Source organism: Capricornis sumatraensis, chromosome 10 (assembly GCF_032405125.1).
Source record: "Capricornis sumatraensis isolate serow.1 chromosome 10, serow.2, whole genome shotgun sequence".
Lineage (NCBI taxonomy): Eukaryota > Metazoa > Chordata > Mammalia > Artiodactyla > Bovidae > Capricornis > Capricornis sumatraensis.
In genome coordinates, this window is record NC_091078.1 from 96,066,381 (window position 1) to 96,088,883 (window position 22,503).

At 60.9% G+C, this 22,503-nt stretch overlaps 1 protein-coding gene across 1 annotated transcript in view; it reads right to left on the bottom strand.

Annotated features, from left to right (window-relative positions):
- Positions 1-8,929: 8,929 nt before the first annotated feature.
- BSN (bassoon presynaptic cytomatrix protein) overlaps positions 8,930-22,503 on the bottom strand; it is a 71,128-nt gene continuing 57,554 nt past the window's right edge. The window contains exons 5-11 of the mRNA XM_068982583.1: positions 15,796-22,440; positions 11,570-13,661; positions 10,466-11,259; positions 10,239-10,338; positions 9,592-9,723; positions 9,282-9,336; positions 8,930-8,943 (exon numbers count right to left, since the gene is read on the bottom strand). Coding sequence (XP_068838684.1) covers positions 9,296-9,336; positions 9,592-9,723; positions 10,239-10,338; positions 10,466-11,259; positions 11,570-13,661; positions 15,796-22,440 — 9,804 coding nt within the window. The 3' untranslated portion in view covers positions 8,930-8,943; positions 9,282-9,295. The remainder of the gene's footprint in view (positions 8,944-9,281; positions 9,337-9,591; positions 9,724-10,238; positions 10,339-10,465; positions 11,260-11,569; positions 13,662-15,795; positions 22,441-22,503) is intronic.

The following is a 22,503-nucleotide window of genomic DNA, read 5'->3' on the forward strand; positions in this document are numbered from 1 at the left end:
CTACGGTCGCTGGAGTCCTGCGGGGGAAGAGCAGGATCTCCCAGAAAGAAGCCACCTTCTCGGGGCGGGCTAGGTTGATGAGAGGCGAGCTCTGTGGGCCAAGTCCTCGCCTATTACTAGGAGGGGACGGAATAAAGGCGCTGGTCTTTATGGAGGGGCGAAGTGTGCGAGTAACTACAGGGCCCACGAGAAGAGGGGTTGAGGCCAGACTATAGACTGAGGACTCTTCGAAGACGCGGGAGTGGGGTTGGGGGTGCGGAGTGGGAGGTTCTGAGCCCAGCTAGGGTAAAGTCGAGTCCAGCGAGAGGAGAGGGGCAGAGCCAAAGAGGCGGGATGCAAGCCAAAGTCAGCCCCAGCTGGGGTCTCCCGCAGCCCGGAGGCTGGCTGTCGGGACCTCCTGGTCTATTGCTAGGCTTACATTCACCAGACGCTGCTCTGCAGGGGGTTCTCTGGCCGAAGAGAAAAGAAGGGTGGAGGTGTACTCCTGGTAGAATGCAGAGCTTTGGGCTTATGGCAAAGGGCGGGTACAAAGTTCACACAGGGTGTTGCCAGGTCTTATCGGACACCAAGCCTGCCCCAGAAGCTATCTGCCCCTCCAGCCCTCCCCCACCCTGCTCCATGGCACGTGGATGAGCGCATGAGCCTGTCTGCCTTCCCAGGCCTCAGCCCAAGTTCTTGGGTGCAGAGGGCCTGGTGGGTACAGGCTCGCCCCAGAACCAGAGTCCTTCCTGTGGAATGAGAAACCTGGGCAAGAAGGCTCCCTCAGGACACTGGCATTGGACAGGGCAGGCTACCATGGCAGAAGAGGCTGGCCAGTTGTCAAACCAGAAGCAATGGATGTCTCCTGAGCTTGGCTGGAGCCAAGGACCCTGGCTCCCTCAGGACCCTGGGTCCCTGTGCCCTGCCTTGCCTGTGACTCAGATCCCACTTGACTGGCCTGCAGCTTCCCCTTCCCCATCAGACTAGTCAGGTAAAAACAGTTTCCATTTTCTGAGGCCACTTATTTGTGAGCATCCATAGGTGCAGGCCTGTTAAGGCCAGAACTGGGAGCAGAAAGAGTGGCCCCAGCCACCCATCTGGGTGGAAAGGTGGAAATGAGGATGTTCATTACAGCATTGTTTACAACAGGAAAACTGGGAAAATAGTGCCTGTCTTTGAGGGCGCTTTCAGCAGCCTGGCTGTAAACTCATGGTGCAGCTCTCTGGAGGCTGGGCATTGGAGGATGAACATCTAAGTATCTGGAATGAACATGTAGAAATAAACAGAATGCTGGAAAACAGGAACTGCTGTGTCTTTCTGGCTCTGTTTAAAATGAAAAAGAAAAACACAGGAAGGAAAGACATGCATCAAGATACCAGGCTGATACTCTTTTCACTTATCTGTGTTTTTAAACATTTCTAGAAACTCAGGGTTACTTTGAAAAGAAGGCTTTCCTAGTCTGGGGAAGGACTAAGATCTAGTAGTCCCCAAGAGTTTGGGGGTTGGAGTGGACACAGCCAAGGCAGGCAGGTGTAGGGGCTTGTTGGCGGCACCAGGGGGCAGCACCTGCTCACTTGGGTCCCCAGGAACCAGGCCTCAGAAAAGTGTGCACCCCAGACACTCGCAGACTGTGGAGGTACCCTCAACAGTCTGCCCTTGAGGCAGGGTAGGTGGGAGGGAGGGGATATATGTATACATATAGCTGATTCACCTTGTTGTATAGCAGAAACTAACACAACACTATAAAGTAATTAAACCCCAACTTAAAAAATTTAAGTCTGCCCAGTGAACTAACTGCTCTCTCCAGGTTCAAGCATTAAACTTGCCTTTGTGGAGGGACCCACTGTCTTTGGCCAGATTGCTGTGAGCTCTGCCCTGGCCTTGCTGGTACTTCCGCATCGTTGCCTTCTCATCCTTTCCCTTCAACCGTGAAAACACGGGGCTGTCACATTTGGGGGATTTGTTCCTCTGTCTGTGCCTGCCCATTTCAGAAACCATCCCAGAGACAGTCTGTAGGTTGTTTATATCAAGTCCTTTTATTCTGATACCACAGAATTACCTTGTCACAATACAGGGGGAGGGACACTGAAGTACCACGAGTTCTCACAGAGCACGGAGGACGGCACACAGTTCACAAGGTCACGTGAAGGACTCGGGTCATTGCACTTACAACTGTAAACTTGTTTGTTTGACTTTGTACAGCACTCTTCCCCCCTCAAAGAAAGGAGAGAAGGAAAGAAGGGAAGAGAGGAAAGAAGGGAGGCAGAGGGAAGGCGTGTGTTGGGGGGGAGCCAAAACAAGACATAGAAGCTAGCAGAGGAAAGGCGTGGGGCGGCCACCGCCCTCCAGGGCGCTGCTCTAAGAGAGGACAGGCTTACTGGGTCCCAGAGGCCGAGTGAGGCAGACACGCACACACACACACTCACACGCTTGTTCACATGCGCAGACACACGATAACCTCACGACTCCCCTGGCTCTCCCGTGCCCCCCAGCACACACGCACCAGGGCTGCTGGTACCCAGGGAACAGAAGTGATGTCTCTGAGGCATTGCAGTTGGTCAGGCCTGTCCCTCTGACCCTGTCGGAGTCCATGATGACAAGTATTTACAGAGTGGGGGGAGGGGGCACGAGGGCAAGGGAGGGGCCAACAGGCCAGGGCCTTGTTGCCATGGCAAAGGATTGGCCTGGAAAACTCCCCACAGGCTCCAGAAGACAGGACATAGTTGCTGCCACTGCTGCCTCTCACCATGGGCCCTGAGACTGCAGTCTCTTCCCAAGGACTAAGCGATGGTAGGGCGGGGGTTGTTGCTGTGAATGCATTGGGCCCTGAAGTAGAGGAGGCAGTGCCCTTACTCATGACACTGGGGCGGGGGAGGGTACAGAGAAGGCCTGGACTGCTCTCCAGAGACATCCCCTTGCCTGTGTGGAGATGTGCTTGGTGCTCCCCAGCACCCAAGGCATCGAACGCTGGTCTCCCAGCCTCTGGTCCCTGGAGTCACAGCTGTATCTACACAAGGGCCAGCACGCTTGTGGCCCAGAGGCCTGCTCCAGCCACCTTCACAAGGGGGTGATGGTACAGATGTGTCCTGTGGATATGTTGGGGGGTGGGGAGTGGCAGATGTCAGAAATGTTCAGCTCAGAGAGCTTGACCAGAAAGATTTGCTGAAAAGTCAATGCGTGAGAAACTAGCCTTGAAACTAGCCTTGATGGAGGTTGGCTTGCTGTCATCTCCTTGCCTGTTCCCCACTTCTGGACCCGTCCCTTGGCCTTCTGTGGGGAGGCTCACTGCATTAGTCCCTCACATACGTATCCAGCCACTAGGCACACCTCACAAAAACCTGGCCCTGGGTGGTCAGAGGGGCCAGATGATGGCCTCCCTTAGCCCTTGCACAGATGGCCTTACATAGCCCAGGCCTGCTGTCTGCAATGAGGCAGGTGTCTGGTTGGATGGGTGAAGCCCAAATCTAGAAGGGTGGGGCCTGGGCCCAATGAAGCGGGTAACAGCCTCCTATCTCATCCACAGCTGCCAGAGGTGGGTCAGGATCCCTCTCTGAAAGGGCCTGTAGACCTTACTGGAAAGGAGAAATGCAGACCCCTGAGAAATGCATGGTGCAAACTCTGGAGGAAGGCCAGGCCTGGAGGGGTCGGGTGCCTGCTGCATGCTTGGCTCAGTCATGCGCAGTGGGATGCTGGGGCTCCAGAGATGGGGGCTGGTGGGGCGTTTAGGTCCTGGGGACAGATGCAGAGAGTGTCACCACAGAACCTTCTGGAAGTCTTGTTATTGAGATGCTCCCCAAAAATCTCCGCTTGAAGCCACTGTCTATGGGAACACCCACTATGATGCAAAGTGACACTGTCAGCGGTCCACACCACAAACGCAAAGGTCCAGCCCTTCCTGAGCACCCTCTGGCCTCCGGTCCTGGCCTAGATCTCCTGGCTCACAGACCCTGGAGCTTACAAGCCAGAGGAGAGGCACAGAGCAGGCACAGTCAGGAGCTGGGGTCCTAGGACACAGGCAGTCCCCACTCTTGGCTTCTGTCTCTCTGGCTGCAGAGGCAGCCCAGCTCTGCCCTCGAACACTGCCCCGCTGGGAAGGGGCAGCCAGATGTCTCTGGCTCGGGGCCAGGGTAATGGCGGGGGACAGCTTACAGATGGAAATCCCACAGCCAATCTTCCAAATGCTCACGTGCACACATCCTGTGTGGGCTCCCACTGTGTCTCCCCAGAGACGTCTTGGTCAGAGAAACCCGCAGGGTGTGTGGGGCCTTGTACTGCCGGGCCCGTGGCCTGGCATGCTCAGGCAGCAATTCCGGCTGTCCTCACTAGCTCGTGTAGAAGTCAGCTAGAAGCACTCCTGAAGGAGGGGGTCTGAGACAAAAAGAACTCCAAGCAAGAGGGTCGAGCATTTAAAATGGATGAGATCGTGCAAAGAGGCTGCGAGCTGTGCATGCTCCGCTGCGGGACCGGCGGTGACTTGCTTGGCAGCAGCGAGTCCTGCCACAGGTCGAACATGCCACAGACTGAGAACTTCACACACACGGTGGGAGCGGGGGAGGGGGAGGGGAGCGAGGGGTCGGATATGAGCTGATCTATCCAGTTTCTCAACTGCATCTTTGCAATTAACTCCTTATACATAACACGGAATTTAATAAATATTAACAGTTGTCTTTGAGGGTTTATATTTCATTGCATAGAACGTTAGAGATGAGACTTGCGGCTGTGCCCAAGATAAATGGAGGCCCCAGACGGAAGGGCCTCGGGGAGGAGCCCTGCCCAGTCCACTGGGGTGGATTGGACGGCACCACCCACCCCAGCACAGGGCCCTGGGCCCTTCCCTCGCTCGGCTGGCAGAAGCCCTGGCCCCTCTGCTCTGAGCACGTCCACTGGTGATGGCTTAAGAAGGACTGGAGTTCCACGGTAAACAGAGGTGGGCTGAGGGGCCTCCCTAGACCCCGCCCTGGGCTTGTGCTCTTGGTGGCCTGCTGCCCACTATTGCTTCTTAGTCAACATTCTCCCTGTGCTGAGCAGGGGCAGAGCAAAGAGGAGACCAAACCATCAGTCACAAGGTGGTGGTGAAGGGGAGAGGGAAGGAGGTGAGCCGAGAGAGGGAAGAGAGAAAGGAGGGGTGGGGGGAGAAACGAAAGAACAATGTTTATGAGGTATACACTTAAATCAAACTGAAATGATTAAGGCTGTTCTTGAAATCAAAAGAAATCCCCAGGTGTACGAACGAGGAGCCGGCTGGTGGAGACAGTGGAGGGGCCGCTGGGATGCTCATGATGACTCAGGGGAATGGCTTTGAAGATGGCGGCGGGCGTGCTAGCACGCGGCCGCCCACAGGCTGGGAGAAGCCTCAGCCGGTGCCCACGCTGCTTTTCGGTGCTATGGCCTCTGATTTCAGCGATGAGACAGTGTTAGGTCCTAACGTTCGTAAAGTTCTCCCAGTCCCACGCTAGCCATGTGGACGCCTGCTCCAGTGTCACCCAGAGGGCAGAGTGAGGGGAGGGCAGGCCCCTGTGGCCACGGAGGGATCTGGGCCAGCTGGAATGTGAAGGAAACGGAGCCTGGGGCCCCCAGCCCTCGGTCAAAGCCCCTCTCCAAGGCTGTGGAAAAACTTCTGGCATGGTGGAGGGAGGGCAGCATCCGTCAAAAACAGGCAGCGTGCGCCCCAACTCTGTGTATAACGCATTGGAGGCTGGGCCGGCCGGGCCGCGGAGGGCAGCTATGGGCAGAGCAGCAAAACTGCCATGTGGCAGGGTCTCCAGAGGGCATTCCTCCCTCCCACTGATGGCTGCGCCTTGACGGTGGCGCCTGGAGGAGAGCAGGGTCTCTGGGAAGGCAGTCACGGGTACCCGGGTCCAGTGGTCCCACGTGACCAACACAGGCTTCACCCTGGCAGCTGCTGTTAGAAAACATCCTGTCCTCAACTGAGGCCCGACAGCCACGTCCCACCTCGTGTGAGTCTTTGGGCCGACGGTTTGTCAGATTGTAGATGCTTGGAGGAGAAAAGGAGGAAGGAGGGAGGGAAAAAGGAAAGATAGAAAAATTTGGTCAAGCACCATGGACAGCTGCCTCCCGCCCACCCTCCTTCCAGCTGTTGGCCACAGGCTGATGGCCTGGCTCCTCTGCACCCACGGGCTCCCAGCCCCACTGAGGCGGAGGAGATGGGTACTGGGGCAGGTTTGAGTTCATAAAGAGAAGGTCAGGAAGGAAGAAGAATCAGGTTGGCCAGAAAGGGACACTTCTTTAACACAAGTTGCTTCATATATGTCTATTATATATAATCTCCAGTATGTGTGACTTTATCTGTATTGAGAGAGTCTGTGTTGTGCTATTTTGTTACTGTAAAGTTAAATCGGCCATTTCTGAGACAGCTTTGGTTTCCAAAAAAAAAAAAGAATGGTGTCCTTTGACTGATTAATACTAGCAAATAAGCAACAAAATGTGGCCCTGAAAACAATAACACTGAAGAAACAGTACTCTGATTTGATGTACAGTCAATGGCACTTCATGAGAATCCTTAACAACATGGTACTTAAAGCCATGATGTGCTTTAAAAGATACACAGCTGTGGTTTTGCTCGGCACATTCATCTCTGCCAGCTCCTTTCCTTATCACATCTTAAAATCTATTACATTAAAAATATTACTCAAACAAAAATGACTGTGCATACACGCTCTCACCTATAATGGCAATTTTAAATACACGGTGCATTTTTGTTATTTGTAAACCTTGAAACAAATAAACTTATTTTAAAAAAATTTTTTTAAAAACGAATGAGGGAGATGCGGTTTTGTTTAAAATGACGAGCCTCTCCCAGCCCACTTCTGAAATCTCCACAAAAGGCACCAGGAGACGGACACTCACAGCAGCGCTGACCACTTGGCCCGATCAGCCAGATGTCAGGCTTTGAGGGAGACCCCTTGAAGTCCACAGTCAGTGGCCTCAGTGGCCCATGCGCGTCACGGGGCAGAACATGGGATGAAGGCACGCCAGTGGCTCCTTTCGCTCCCCAGTGACACAGCCTTGGCCCTACACCCAAGGCAGATCCTGCCGTGGGCCTGGTCCCAAGCTGCCCCAACCTCCCCTCCCTTCAGCACAACTTCCCATTTCACCTCTGTTCCAGGGCAACTCAGAGAAAACATGCGGTGGAGCGGGAAGGCGGCAGGGAGTCCGCTGCCCTGGGGGTGGAGGCGGGATGAACGCTGGAGTGCTGCGCTGTAGTCTCCTTAGAACTAATTCTGGGCTCTCCACTTTGGCCTGCAAAGCCCAGCCCAGCTGGCTCCTCCGACTACACCCTTGGACATCTCTCCCCTCCTCTATGGCTCTGGCTGTGCTGGCCTTCTGTCTGTCCCTGAAGTCTATCTGTCTCACGGGAGGCTCTGCAGCTGCCATTCCCTCACCTGGGCCCATTCCACAGCAGCCTCTTCTCCCTGCTTGAGCCTCACCTGTCACTGACCACCTTCTCTAGTGTAGACCCCTCTGAGCCACAACTGCCTCACTGGCTTTAGAACACTTAAAACCTTCAGAAATTCCTTTTATTTTTTTTTAAGACTTTTTCATAGATTCATATGCTTCTCATTTTTAAAAATATTTTCTTTTTACTTAAGGACTCAATTTCATTTTATTTAATATTTTTGGCCATGCTCTGTGGCATGTGGGATCTTAGTTCCTTGATCAGGGATCAAACACGCACCCCCTGCATTGGAAGTGCAGAGTCTTAACCACTGGACCTCCAGGGATATCCCAGAAATTACCTTCTCATCTCATTTTTTTTTAAACTTATTTCTTCTCTGCCCCTCTTAACAGGCTGCCAGCTTCAGAGGGCAGGGACCCAGTCCTGTTCTCTGCTAGATCCTCAGCACTCTTCAGAACAGGGCCCAGCACCTACTTGTACCTGACAAACACTTACTGAATAAATGGATGGGAACTGGACCTTTCCAGTCTCCCCACTGGTCCTCCAGAGACAGGTGACCCTTTCAATCTCACTCCTTCCTACAAGCAGGCCAGGCCTGGGCAAAGGCCTCGCTGGTCCCAGGGCTCCCTTGTCATTTGATTGTTGAGCGCCTGGCCCTGCCACACACATGCCTGCCCACGGTGAGAAGCACCCATACCTCTGTACTCTTAGAAGCAGAAGTGGCAAAGGAGGGGTAGGAAGAGGACCCTAAGGCTATGGAATGCGAGGCGGTGGTCCCTGGTTTTGCATAGAGCAACGCAGACAGCCAGCCTACCCTCCCCACCATCCTGCAGGAGGTACATACCACTTCCTCCTGCCTGCCCGGAGGCAAGGCCAGGGCCAGAGAAGGCTCTAGGTCCAGGCTTCTGATCCTGCTTTGATCACCACAGTCCAGCAAGAGCCAGGGCCCCCCTCCTGAGGCCCTTCCGCTCTCTTCCTGGGCTGACCTGGTCTGGAGCTGAGACTCCTGTCTGGGTGTCCTCCCTGACTCTGTCCCTTTCCCATCCATGTCTCCGCTCATTCTTCATGTCCCTCTTGCAACTGTGAGGTCGATTTTATTTTGACGTCACACTGAACACTGCTAACTCTACACGGTTTGGGGACTCCAGCTTCATCTGAACATCTGGAGCAAAGTGACCAGCACTAGGCCTCAGAGACGGGGCTCTGGAATCAGCGCCCAGTGTATGGAGCCCCAGTTGTGGGGCACAGCTGGTTCTGCCCAGCCCTTTCCTGAGGTTACTACCTGAGTCATCTCAGCCAGCTCAGTTGTTTCTGCCTCCAGGTGGCTGCTGGGCCTGTCCCAGCCGAAGGAAGCTCCCGTAGGTCCCTCCTAGTTCACACTTGCAGAAGCTGGGTCGGCGGCCTGGGCCCTTCACCTCCTCCTCCGCCCAGCCCAGCCTGGTCCTGATACTCACTGTTATACGCAGAGTCCAGAGCTGCGCCCAGGCCTCTGGCTCCAGAGATTTTTCCACAGCAATGATATCATCTCCCTTCATTTCTTCAAGAGCCTGTGAAGTATACACAAGGGAGGGCTGGGAGGAGCTGCACCCTGTGAAACCCCCCCCTACAACCTAATGTCAACGCGTAGCTTTCAGAGCCCTGTCACGGGCTGGGGGTGCTGGAAAAGGACAAAGGGAAGCTGGCCCTGGCTTCCCTTTGCTGGGGATCTCTACTGTATAGACCCTCTGTGCACAGAGCCCCTCCTCCCCTTCCTCCTCCTACACTCACTGCAGCTCTAACCGCATCACCCGCTGCTGAAGACCATGCTCCTCCCAGAAGACCTCCCACACGTCCAGTGCCTCAGGTCTTTCCCAGGGGAAGGTGGGTACAGGAGGCTCATACTCACCCTGCAGGGCATGGTCACCAGAAGGAGGAGAATTTTTTACCAAAAGCAGACACAGCTGTGACACAAGAGAAAGGAGAGAGGTGTCAGGAAAGTGGGCAAGGCACCCTCCTAATCAAGGCCATTTTGTGCAAAGCCAACTCGGCCCGAGGAGCAGGGACTGCCTTAAGAATAACTAGGCAGCAGCAGGTGCGCCCTCGGGCTGGCCCGTGCCGAGGTGGCCCAGCCTGGAACCATTCCCCAGACCCGAACTCTGCCACGGTAGGGCCCGTGAGCACTGCCCACCACAGACCCGGCTGTAGGCACTGCTTACCTTCCGTCAGCTTGCCGGCCTGCTCCGCAGCTCCACCGGGGAGGATCTTGGAGAGCACGCTCTCCCCTTCGGCACCTGGCTGGCCGGCAGGAGCCCCTGGGGTCCCTCCAGGCTTGGCTCCAGCCTTCACACCTAGGGGGAAAGGAGCCACCATCATGAGCCATGCCTGGACCGACTCTTCAGAGTCTGAGCAGGCAAGTAATGGCAACACAGGTGCCCTGTGCAATGAAAGGTGAGGAGGATGATGGAGAAATCAAGAGAGGAAGGTAAGAACAGGAAGTAAAGGGGTGTGAAGAAGCAGAAAAAAGAAAGAAGTTGAGGACGATAAGGAGCAAGGAAGGGAACAGCAGAGAAGAGGGAGGAGGGAGGAGGAAAATAAGGAGCTAGATCGTGGCACTGTGCTCACCAGCCCCTTCCAGGCTCTCCATTCGGAGCTGCCTGGGCCCTAAGTCCCCCGTGCTGGTGACCCATTGGCTAATTCTAACCCCAGGCTCATTTCTGCTGGGGAGGCCTGCAGCGCTGCTGGGCACTTCTCAGGAACCAGTGATGGCACGCAGTGTGGGGAAGCTCAGGGTCCCGGTCAGTGTAGGAAGAGGGCAGCCCAGGTACTCTGGGTCATAGCCAAGGGTGCCCAAAGGCAGGCTCACCTGCAGGGCCAGGTCCTGGCGGTGGCTGCGCCTGAGGAGGCCTCCCCTGCTGGGGCGCTTTGGCGGTCCCTTTAGAGCTGTTCGCCTGCTCTGCCCGTGGCTGCAAAACACAGAACACAGCTGAGCTACTGCCCATCCGCTCTGCCCAGCCTGGAACCCAGGGCCTGTCCAAGCTGCTGTCCCAGCATCCACCCTGCAGGGCATCCATGTGCCGGAGCCCTACTTACTGGTCCTGACGGCTGGGGGCCTGTGGCTGTCGGAGGGCCTGCCTGAGGCTTCCCTGCTGGCTGGCTGGCAGCAGAGGCCGGACCCCGGGCAGCTGGCTGGCCCTGCTGCTGCAGCCGCGCCTGCGATGGGGCCTGCTGTGGAGGCTGCAGCCCGAGACCTTGCTGCGGCTGCGGCTGTGTCTGCGGCTGACGCGATGCTGTTGCCGAGGGCATCTGCCTGGATGGCGGTGGCTGGGACGGCTGTGGCCCTGGGGCTGCCTGCCGGCCTTGCGGCTGCGGTTGGGATTCTAGCTTTGGCTGCAGTGCCACGGGCCCAGGGTGGGCCTGTCGGGAGCCCTTCTTGCTCTCAGAAGAGTGATGGTATGCTGACTGGGCACGGGATGGCTGTGAGTATTCAGCGGAGCTGGGGTACCCAGGCTGACCTTTCTTCTGCACGGCCGGGGCAGGGCTGGGCTGCGGGTGAGGCCGGGCCTCATGGCGACCCACGTCCCGAACGTGTGGTTTGGCAGCCCGCCGGCTCGGCTCCTCGCCAGCGTGGCGGCCCGAGTGCCGCCCGTGGTCACCGTGGTGTCGGTGCTCCTTGGCTGAGGCGTGGCGGCCTGGGCCACCCTCATCGTGTGGCCACAGGCCCTCCTCAGGGGGCTCATCGTAGTCGTGGTAGCTGTGCCTGGCAGGGCCTCGCTTCTGGGAGGAGGAGGAGGAGACTGCGTGGCCCCCGTGGTGCCTGAACCGGTCAGAGCGGGCATCCCGGGGCTTATCAAACCAGTCTGTCTCCTCCTGGCCCAGGTGATACGCTTCAGAGACCAAAAACAGAACACGGTCAACCCCCGGGCTGGCCGCAGGGGGCTGGCCCAGCTGAAGCCATGCAAGGAAAACAGAGAGTGGGCCCACAGCCACAAGCGTTAACGCCAGGCCCCCAGCACCCCCCCCACCGCTGAGGCCAGGGCGCGGGCGGAGCAGGAGGAAGGGCAGCCAGCAGCAGGGCCCACCAGGTGAGGCACCAGGCCCGGCCCCACCGGGACACCTCAGGGCTCAGGACCCCATGGGTAGGCAAGGCCCCCCAGGTGCTGAGCATCTGCAGACATCACCCCCAGCTGCCATTACCTTCGCTGTCGGAAACTACGCAGTGGGAATCATCCAGGATGTAGCCCTCATCACGCTTATATGAGTGGGACCGCGGTCCCTCCTTGACGTGCTCCTGGACATCGGGCATGGAGTGGCTGGAGCAGAATGGTGGGCAGGCGTCCCCGGGGGGAAGGGGGCCCCCAGCAGGGCGGGGCCGCCCCAAGGGGCTGACGGGGCTCTCCTCTTCAGAGGCCTGGCTCCGCATGGGGGGCCGGGTCCGGCCGTGGGCCATGCTCAGAGATGAGGGCTTGGGGCCCGCTTTTTGAAGTCGCTCCACAGCCTCCCGTTCCCGCTCGTATCCCTTGGCCCGGCCCCCAAAGTCATGGCTGGACAGCTTCTCCCCGCTGTATGCAGGTGCCCCCCGGGGCCTGTTGCTCCCACCATACACGCGGTCATCCTCCTCCGCTGGGTCCCGGCTGGACACCCCATAATACCGCTGCTGCTCATACACGTTCTTCTTGAGCCCATAGGTGATTTCATCCTGGAACTTCCTTCCCCGAGAAGCCAGGCTACTGCTGACTGCAGAGGAGGGGTAGGAAGCCAGGTCTGACTCCACGTCCTTGGCCTCTTCGATAGGTGAGAACTTGGAGATCTTTTGCTCCATACCCTGCTTCCGGTGCTTGCTGCGCTTCGAGGGGACGGCAGCTGGGGCCAGGCTCTTAGAGGGGTGCTTGGGCCCCGCAGGGCCTGGACTATACTTGTCCACTCGAGTGCCGTGTCTGTAGTCACTGTCGCTGTAATAGTGCGTGCTGGCTGGTCGGCCATTGCTCTCCACACCCCGGTGGTGGCTGCTCTTACCACGGGGCTCGTAAGAGTCTTCCTCGGACTCTTCCTCCCCTCTGGTATAGCAGCAGGGCAGTGCGGACCCCTCGAGGACGCCTGGTTCTCCTGGCTCTTTCGCTGGACGCCCACTGCTGCTCGGCCCCAGGGGCTCCAGTCGCTGGCTCTCGGGGGCGGCGGAGGCGCTGTCCTTGGTCAGCTCACTGATGTCGTCAATCATCACGTAGTTCCGGGGGACAGTCTGCTCCAGGCTGGTGTAGTGTGAGTCGGAGGAGTAGATGGGGGCTGGGCTCAGGCTCACACCGCCGCGGTCACTGGCCCGTGGCAGCTCAGGAGCCTTGCCCTGTTCGTAGCTGCTGCTGGCGGTGGGGCCAGGGCCGCTGTAGCTGGTTTCCGATGGGGCTGAAGACATGGCCACGACGGGGCTGGCGATCACCTCGTAGTTAGTGGACACTTTCTGCTCCAAGTCGGCCAGTGACGTCTGGCGTGGCTTCTGGTGGGGGGCACGGCTGTCAGCCGGGGCTGGGAAAAGGGTGGTCTGTGTGGTTGGCAGGGGCGTCTGGGCTGTATAATGGCCCGGGGGACGAAACGCTTGCTGGCTGGGCAGGCCAGGCTCAGCGGGGTAACTGGCACCAGGAGGAAAAGCAGGTGCTGGGTATGTGCTGGGACCAGGGTAGGTGGGTGCCTGGTGGGCTGCGAATCCGTTCTGAGTTGGCCCAGCGCTGCCTGCAGGGTACAGTGGCGCTGGAGGTGGGAACCGGGGCGGCTGGAAAGCAGCGGAGCCGGAGGGAGTAGTAGGGGCGGCGGCAGCGGCAGTGACGGGGATCTCCGCGTACTGGCCAGCCGGGGTGGCACAGCCCTGGAGCCGCAGCTGGTTGAGCTCACTGTCCGACAGATAGTCACGATGCTCGCTGAGACCACGCAAGGGTGGGTAGTCCCGGCCACTCCGGTCTTTGGCCAGAGACTCTTTGCGCTGGGTGATGCCCAGTTCCAGGTACTTGAGCTTGGCGTCGATCTCCTTCTCCTCCTCGTCCAGCTCCGCCTGCTTCTTGCGCAGCTTGGTGGACTCATGCTCCACCAGCCGTAGGTCCCGGTCCAGCTCCCGGAGCAGGCTGGCCTTGGTGGCAGGGACAGCGGTGGGCCCCACCAGCCCACGCTGCAGCAGGCTGGCTGCATACAGCTGCGGGGGAGCAGCCTGGCCAGCCAAGGGCAGGTGAGCCTCCTCTGGAGGGGGGCTGGGCAGTGTCCGCTTCACCTTGCGGACCAGGCCGTTGGGCGGCGGCGCCGACACCTGAGACAGAGGGAAGGGCGGGCAGCACTGAGACCCAAGGTGTGGGTGGCTTGTTGGGGCACGGGGTAGAAGAGCCCTGGCCTGGCTGGGGTGAGCGCCCCGGTTCTCCAGGCAGCCTTGAAGCCTGCCCTGCCCACCCAATGGCCTTGGAAGGAGGGCCTGTGATTGTCTTATGGGCCTTTTCCTTCCCAGAGCTCAGGGCGGTGGAAGGGGAGGAAGGAGAAGAGGCCCCTCTGGCTGATGCCCAGTACTAGCCTGGCCCCCAGCGGCTCTGAGAACCCCTGTTCATCTCCAGTGGGCTCATCACCTTCTGCCTCCCACTGAGTGTACTGAGGGCAGGAGAGCACAGGTTTGGCTCTGGGTGTGGGTCTGAGCAGCTGGCAGGGGCCAAGGGCAGCGGAGGGCCACGGACAGGAGTGGAGAGAGTCCTGGGCCCACCAGGTTCCCTAGAGGATTGTGGCCAGGGGTGCGTGCTGACAAGGTCAGGGGCTGCAGGCTCTGAGTCTTTTTTGCCTCCTGCCCTCCTTCTCTCTCAAGTGAAAGGCAGTTCAGCTGCCTGTTCAGTCTCCTCCTCCTGCAGCCCTATGTCACCCTCTGCCAGGCCATGCTCTCCGCCAGGCCCCAGCTTCCTCCACATCCCTGTCAGCCCCCGCGCTCTGAGGCTGCCAGACCCCTCGAGGGCCTCTGCGGCCGTACATCTGGCTCCTTGGCTTCCTGGTGAGGGCACCCTAACGTGTGCTGCCTGGGGCCCTGCTCACCTGCTCATTCTGGGTTGCCACAAGGTCCACACTGCCAGAAGCTTGGCCCTCCCACTGTCTCTAGCTCCCTGGCCTCTGGGTTTTACAGACCACCCAAATCCCCCAAATACACTGGGGACTGACACTGGACTTCTTCCGGTTTATCTTGCCAAGCAACTCTCAACTTGCTTTCAACACGTGTCCTAAAAGAAATGCTAATGTGTCCCTAAACCTCAGGACGAAGGGTGGCCTTTGAGAGAATGGAACAAATTTCCCTCTTTGAACTCCTCACGCTGTTGTCCATCTCTTGTCATTTTGATCGCACGCTATGAGTGCTCACGGGAGTGCACCCAGTGCACGGGACCTCTGTGCTGACCCTAGTGTGGAGGTAGGACCCAGCCTCTCTGACCTGCCCTCCCTGCCAGCGCTGACTCCGTATCGCACCCCCTCCCCTCTGGGCTGCATACCCCAGGGCTCTCCTCCACAATCCCACCCATCGAGGCCTCACCTCTCCCCTCTCTGCATCCTACCCAGAGGTACACCTCACAACGTCTCTGGCTCCTGCAGGCTCTCCCCAGGACCACTGTACAGGCACTTCCTTCAGTCCACCAGCCCACATTCTGCCCAGGAGGCTTCCTAAGATACTGATCTCATCCTGTCTCACCTGCCTGAAACATCCAGAAGCTTCAAGGGCCTTTGAGAAAAGCCCTCCCCTCCTGGCCTGGCATTCAAAGACCCTGGTGTCAGGCCCTAGCCATCCCCATCTTCCCAACACGCCATACCCTCTCTCACAGTTCCAGGACATCACTGGCAACTCAAGTCACAGACAAGGAGCCGCTATCTAGGGGAGCAGACAGGTGTGTGAACAGATTCACTGAGGGTTGAATGTGGGCACGGGACAAGATGAGGTACCTGAAGGGTAGTCCACGGGGCTGGGGCTTTGTGTGGGGCAAGGGGAGCCAGGCTGGAGCTGGGGAGTGGGGAGCAGCTCAGCCAGGTCCATGTTACTCATTTTCCCAGGAAAAATCCAGACAAAATTTTACACTTGGAGGGGCACAGGCCGGATGGGAGAGCTGAGGAGGCCACAAGAAGGAAGTGGCAGAGCCTAGGCCAGCTGTGGGCCGTGAAGAGGCAGCTCTAGGGAGGGGCTGAAGTTTCCAGCAGGGTCTGGATAGCCTCGGGGGCCCAAGTGTGAGTTTGTCTTGCCCAGGATCACCTTGCTGGGCTGTGGGCTCCACCGGATATGCACCCAATGTGCCTCTGACTCGACTTCTAGCTCTGGGCCTCTGGAGCTGGAGGTGACTCCACCCCCACCCCAGGAGACGCCCCTCCCTGTGGGGGCCCCCAGGCTAGGCCGAGACCCCTGTCCCACCCTGGCCCAGCCCCGGTGCCCATACCTGGCTACCCAGTCCCCCCTGGTGCTGGTAGAGGGGGAACCTCTCTTTGGCAGACTCCTCGGCGGTGGGGCTGAGGGGCTTAGGGTCGGACAGGGAGCGCTGCAGGGTCTTCATGGGGCGCGGCAGCGTCTGCTGGCGGAAAGCGCTGTCAGCTGTGAAGTGCTTCTGGGGACTCACGTGAGCCTTGTTCAGCCTCTCACTGGAAGCAAAGGAGGTGTCCAGGAGCCGGTGTGGGGACAGAGGGGAGACTGGTGAGTAGAGGACCTGGGGGGACTTGGGAGGCTGGCGGCTCACGAGCTGAGACAGGGACTCTGGGGGCAGGTGGGCCTGGTATCCGATCTCCAGGGGATCTGGCTTCTTTTTTTCGAATCTGCCCAGGGGCCCTGGGGTGACGATCTGGATGCCAGGCAGGTAGGGACTGATGGCGGTCGGCCCCATGAGCTGCGGCCCGGCCACGCCCTGGGCTTGCCCCTCCGGCTCCGTCTGGCAGGCCAGGCTCTCGCCGCGCCCAGTCTTCTCGGGTGCCGATATGTACCTGACGATCTCCACCTTGGGGTCGGTGACGGCCGTGATGTGGATGGCTGGAGAAACTCGGGGTAGCTGGTCAGGCTCCGTCTGCACGGAACAGTCGCTGATGGTCTGGATGGCCACGCTGCTCGTGGCCCTCGTGGCGGGGGCAGCAGCAGAGGAGGAGGCCGTGGCATCGTGCTTGCTGTCAGAGCCAGAGTCTGAGTGGCGGGAGAGACGGGACCGACGGCGGCGCACAGGCTGCTCCCACTCGGCGCTATCCTCGTCATCGGTCTGCACGCTGCAGTCGGCGCTCCGCCGCGCCCGGCGCCGTCGGGTTAGAAGGTAGCGGCCCTCTCCATCCTCCTCGTCTGTCTGCACACTGCTGTCCGCGATCCTTCTGACCCCACAGGGCTCGGGTGCCGACTCCGGCTCACACACGTCCCGCAGGCGTGGCATGGAGTGCCGCTTCTTGAGGCCACCACTGCGGCCTCCCTCCCACGGCTCCTCCGTCTGCAGCGACATGTCCGAGGCAGAGCTGGGGAGACCGCGGTGCGCCATGGGCTCACGCGGCTGCCCAGACCCCTCGGGCACGGCGATGAAGGCTGCATGGGTCAGGGGTGGCCAATACTGGCCATTCTGGGCCAGCTCTGGGACAGCCGGGGGCGGCCCTCTGCCAGGTGCCTCACAGGCCATGGGGAAGGGCGGCTTCTGCCGCTGCTTCTGTTCCTCCAGCTGCTGCTGCAGCTGCTGCTGCAGCTGCTGGATCTGCTCCAGCTGCAGGCGCTGTTGGGCCAGCTGCTCCCGCTGCAGGGCGAACTGCGCCTGCCGCTCCTCCTGCTGCTGCTGCAGCACATGATGCTTGAGGGTCTGCAGCTCCTGCAGCTCCCGCTGCACCAGCAGCTGCTCCTCCTCGCGGTGCCGCTGCAGCTCCACGCGCTCCCGCTCCAGCTCCTCCTGCAGCCGCAGCTGCCGCAGCTTTTCCAGCTCCACCCGCTCTCGTTCCAGCTGCAGCAGCTGCTCCTGCTGCTTCCGCTGCCTCTCCTCCGGCAAGGCGTCCTCCTTCTCGAGCCCCGGCCGGCCCAGGGCCCCGCCACCACCGCCAGGAGTGGCCTCTCCCAGCGGCTTCTGGCCCGCCCCCAGGGCTGGGGCTGCTCCCGTCTCCTTGGCGGCAGCAGGGGGTGCTGTGGAAAGGGGTTCTTCCCGAGCAGCCCCAGCAGGCAGCTCTGGCCTGGGGGGGCCCCCAGTCCCTGGGGCCTTGGCAGCAGCCGGCTTCCCCAGGTAGACAGGACCCTCGGTGGGTGGAACACTGGCAGGGGTGGGGAATCTGCTTGGTACAGGGTATCGGTACAGCCCCGTGGGCCCGAGAGGTATGCGCGGGGCAATCACAGGCATGCGCGTCAGGCTGGCAAGCGGCACAGCTGCGACTCCACCGGGTGGGTAAGGCCTGTACATGCCGCCACGCACCATGGGCCGCAGGACTGAGGCAGGCTGCGTGGTGATGGGCAGAGTCGCAGCAATTGGAGTATTGATGGTCGAGTAGATCATGCCATCGGCCGCCCGCACGGTGGCTGTGGATGGCAGCAGCTGTCTGACTGCTGCGGCCTGGCCGGCTGTAGGCCGGTACTGGGCCAGGTTTCCAGGACTCCCCTGACCCTCCGGGAAGGTGGGGTTCCCAAGGAGGCCAGGTCTCAGGGGAGCCAGGCCCTGTGGGGCACTGAGCCCGGGCTGGGGCTGATACTGCATGAGGTCGGGGCCCCCACCACCGCTGCCGTGCCTCCCTCCGTACTGGTCCATGGAGTTGAGGGCCGCACACATACGGCTTATCTCACGCGCCGTGGTGGCGCTGTACTGGGCCAGGCTGGCCTCCTGGAAGCCAGCTGCATCTCCCCGTGGGCCATACCTGTGGTCCGAGTAGATGTTTGACACTGAGCTGTAGCGCCGCATGGGAAGCGGGTGAGTCAAAAGGTCTGTGGGGTGACGCAGGTCAGTGAATGAACCGTACTGCAAGCCCTGCCCAAGGTAGCGGCCATCTGCAAAGCCCAGGCTGTAGGAGTGCTTCAGGGAGCTGAGGTCTATGGCCGAGTCTCGCCCTGGGCCCTGGAAGAGCTGCCCAAACCTGTGGGCGTGGTAGTTGAGGCCAGCCTCAGCCAGGTTGGTGTCGGACATAGAGGAGTACAGCCTGCCGGGGAGGCCCTGTGGGTAGGGAATCTGCTCTTCGTGGGGGCCAGGTCCCCCGATCACCTGCGCCCGGTAGGTGGGGGGCTCAGGAGGTTCCGGGTCCCGGGGACTGTAGAAGGGGCCGCTGCTTTGGCCAGGTGGGGCAACTTCTGCCACGCTCCTCTCAGGTGCGCTTGGGGCGGCGCGGAAGCTGCCCGTGCAGCTGCTGCCGAAGGGGAACTTGTAGACCATGTCGCAGCACGCCAGCTGGCTCTCAGGCCTCATCCCCGTGAGGTCCAGGGCCCCTGCCGGCTCCTCTGGGAGCAGTGTGCTCACGGTGCCTGCTGCACCTTCGCCCACCTGCACCACCACCGTGTGCGGCTTCCTGGCGCCCGGCAGGGCATGCGACCGCAGCTCTGTAGGGGCGGCCCGATGGGGTTCGGTACCGGGCTCTGGCACTGGGGCCGACTTGAGGCCAACACTCTGGGCCGGGCCCACCTGAGTGATCAAAACGTCCCTTCTGGCCAGAGGTGCTACCTGGTTGGACAGGTTATACCTGGCAAACTTAGTCTCCCGGGGTCTTCCCCGAGGCCCACCACGATATGGTGCGGTCTGGACGGCCTGCTCTACCTGCTTGACCTGGGCCAGGCACACTGGGCTCCCTGCACCCTGGCCAAAGTCAAGCCGGCTCTGGAAGGGGTCTCCATAGACCACAGGCTGCTTCTGCTGAGCCATGAGCACAGAGGAGGCCATGGTGATGCTCACGGTGGTGGCGGTGCTGAGGAAGGCATGTGTCTGCTCCTGGGCATTGAGGTTGATCACCAGAGGCTGCACAGCAGTTGACTGGCGTCCCGGGATTGGATCCAGAGCCAGGCCATACTTCCTCGCTTCCACGGCCAGAGAGGTCAGGTCCATGCCCTGGTCGGTGAGGATGATGGGCGTGGGCTTGACGGCGGTGCGAAGGTCTACCACGGCACTGCCTGGGGGCCTGGGGCCAGGCTCAACCCTAGACGTTCCAGGGACGGAGGAGATCCGGCACAAGGAGATGTTCTCGGCAGGCAGGGCGCCCCAGCCATACACTGCCAGGGGCCCATCTGCACCAGCGCTGGGTGCCCGTGGGAAGCCAGGGGGCCCAGGCGGCTCGGGGGGCTGAGACCCACTTGGAGGTGTTGTCTGGCTGTAGCTGTGGGTGGTGGGCTGGGTGTCAACAGGTGAGCACACTGGGGAAGTGGAGGCACTGGCATGGACCATCTTGGTCTGGCTGGAGGCATCTGATGCCAGGGTGATAACCATGAATGGGGCATCCTGAGAGGGTTGCTGCCATACCAGGCGAGGCGTGCTGGGTCGGTGTGGCGTTTGTGTGCCCTGAGCCACCGTGGGTGTCGGTGCAGGGGCACCAGGGCTCCGTGGCGTGTCTGAGGCAGGGGTCGGGCTTGGCGTCTGTGTAGAGAACTCCACGGTGGCCCTTGGGCCCAGCTTGCCAGGGGAGAATGTGGGACTCTCTGAGGGAGAAGATGGAGAGAGAGGGGGACTGGAGCTCACAAAGTAGGGATATCCCCGGGAGGTCTGTGGGGGGCCACTCTCACCCTCACTCACGCCCAGGGGCTTCTCTCTGGTAGCCCGCCCACTGACAGCTGGGCCACGGGGGGCCTGGGGTAGCTCCTCAGTTTGAGACCCATAGTTTGCAGTGGCCGGGCTCTGTCCATAGCCATGGCCAGTGAAAGAGGGTGAAGGGCTACGCTCCGAGGCTGCTGGGGAAGTCGGAGCCATGTACCCTCGTGGCAGGCCAGCTGGACCAGGGGTCACAGCCATGGAGCCCGAGGCCCCGAGGCCCTGGGCAAAGCCTATGCCTACTTCCTTGGAGGTGGAGCTGGGGGAGGCAGGAGTGCTGTGCAGCTTGACGGGGTCCTGAGGCTCCTTTGCAAAATGCTGAGTCACACGGACATCAGGGATGACTCGGCCCCCGCTGCTGTCTGAGGTGCTGGAAGTGGCGAAAGACACGGGGGCAGCGAGCTGGGTGGGACTGGTACCAGGGGTGAGTGGGCCACCATTCTGTTTCATCGGGTCCATGTACGCACTCTCGGCGTCCAGAAACTGCTTCTCCTTCTTCTTGTCCTCAGCAAAGGCCAGGTCCCGCGAGGAGGCCTGGTGCATTCGGGCGATGCTCTGGGACGTCTGGAGGATCTCCTGGTACACGGCTGCTCCCAGGCCGGCTGGCGTGCCCTCTGCAGCCGGCTGAGCAACCCCGCCGTAGTCACGGTCTGGGCTGTCCTGGTATTCAAAGGAACCCTGAGCCCGGGGAGCTGTGGGCTGAGGGGGGCCACTGTGGGGCCCGCGGCCCCCTGCCGCCTGGCCCTGTTGCCGCTGGAGCAGCTCGGCCTTCCGCATCATCTCCTCGTAGGCCTCCTCAGCGCTCTTGAGGGGCCGGCCGGAGCTGGGGGCTGTGGCGCTGCCCGAGGGGGTCTCGGTTGGAGAGTAGAGGGACATGAAGGTGGGCAGGTTGTACTCGCTGCCCGACTTGTAGAGCCGGCTGGGCGCCCCCTCCGGGGCCTCAGCCTCCGAGTCGAGGGAAGGTGAGGGCGAGTACTCGGAGCAAGAGGAGCGATGGAGCTCCTCCATCTCGGCCGCCTGCCTCAGCTCCTCCGTGGGCGAGGCGTCCTCGATGGGCGACAGGTTGCTGGGGGGGGTCTTGGAGCGCTCGCGCCGCCGCTGGGCCCGCAGCTCCTCCTTGTCCCGCCGGGTCTTGCGGGCCGTGCTGCGGATGCGCTGCTGCTCCACCTCCCGCATCTTCTCCTGCTCCCGCAGCAGCTCCTCCTCCTCCCGCAGCTCCTCCTCCTCCGAAGAGTCCTCGATGGTGGGCAGCAGGGGCCCATGCGAGCGGTGCCGGGCCTTGCGCTGCTGCTTGGCCTCCTCCAGCCGCTGCCGGCGGCTGGGGCTGCTGTCGCTGTCCTCCTCCAGCGAGGACAGGGAAGTGGGCGAGGTGCCCGACGTGTAGCTGGGTGTGGAGGCCGGCAGCGTGGATGAGTGCTCCCCGCGGGAGCGGTCCTCAGGCGAGCCCGTCAGGCTCTCCATCTCCAGCTCAGGCTCCCGGTCCAGGCTGGGGTCGGGGCCTGGGCCCATGTCCAGCTCATGGCTGTAGCTGCCCGTGCTATTGAGCTCAATGGTCTTGAAGCGGCGGAGCCCGCCCTGCAGGGCCCCAGCAGTGCCGTCCACGTCCTCTGCGGGGCCTCCCTCAGACAGCAGCTCCTCATAGCCCGTGGTGGCGTTGTGGGGCAGGCGCCTCTTGGGCAGCGCTCCCGGCTCTTGGCTGGACTCAGGCCGGGGCCGGGGGCCGCCCTTTTGGGAGGCGTGTTTGGCCAGGCCAGCTCCGGCGGGGGCGGCCTCGTCCTCCTCCAGGTTGTCTTCCTCGGCGCTCATCTCCAGGATCTGCCGCCGCATGAACTCCTCGTCAGTCAGGTCTGCCGCCCGGGCCGGGGGCTGGGGCGGGAGTGGGGACAGGCCGCCTTCGCTGCTGTCCTCCACGTAGTCATGCCTCAGCTGGCTCCCGAAGTCGTCAGAGGACTCCGCTGCGTCCTGCTGCTCCCCCCGGCGCTCCCACTCCCTGGAGTCTTCTTCCTCCTCCAGGATCTCCTCCAGCTCCTCGTCGGAGTTGAAGGCCTCGGGCATGATGGACAAAGAGCGGGGCCGCCGCTTCTGCTCCTCGGCACTGCCACTCGGCGGCCTGCTCCGCTCACCACTGGGCGCCGGGCCCTGGGCCTCCAGCGAAGGCCGCATGCTGCTCCCTACCTTGTGGAGCTCCGAGGGGCTGGGCGGGCGGGGCCCCGTCACCCCGGCGCTGTCCAGCTGCTCCATCTCCTGCCGCACAATACCAGTGATCTCGCTCTGTGAGCTGGAGATGCCGTCGGAGGAATAGCCTGTGTCACTGAGGCTCTGTGGGCTCCGAGACAGGTCCTGAGAGTAAGGCTTGCCCCCAGGCTCCTACAGTGGGCAAGAAGCAGATGCTGACTGCCGATGGCAGATGGCTCCTGGGGGAGCCCCAGC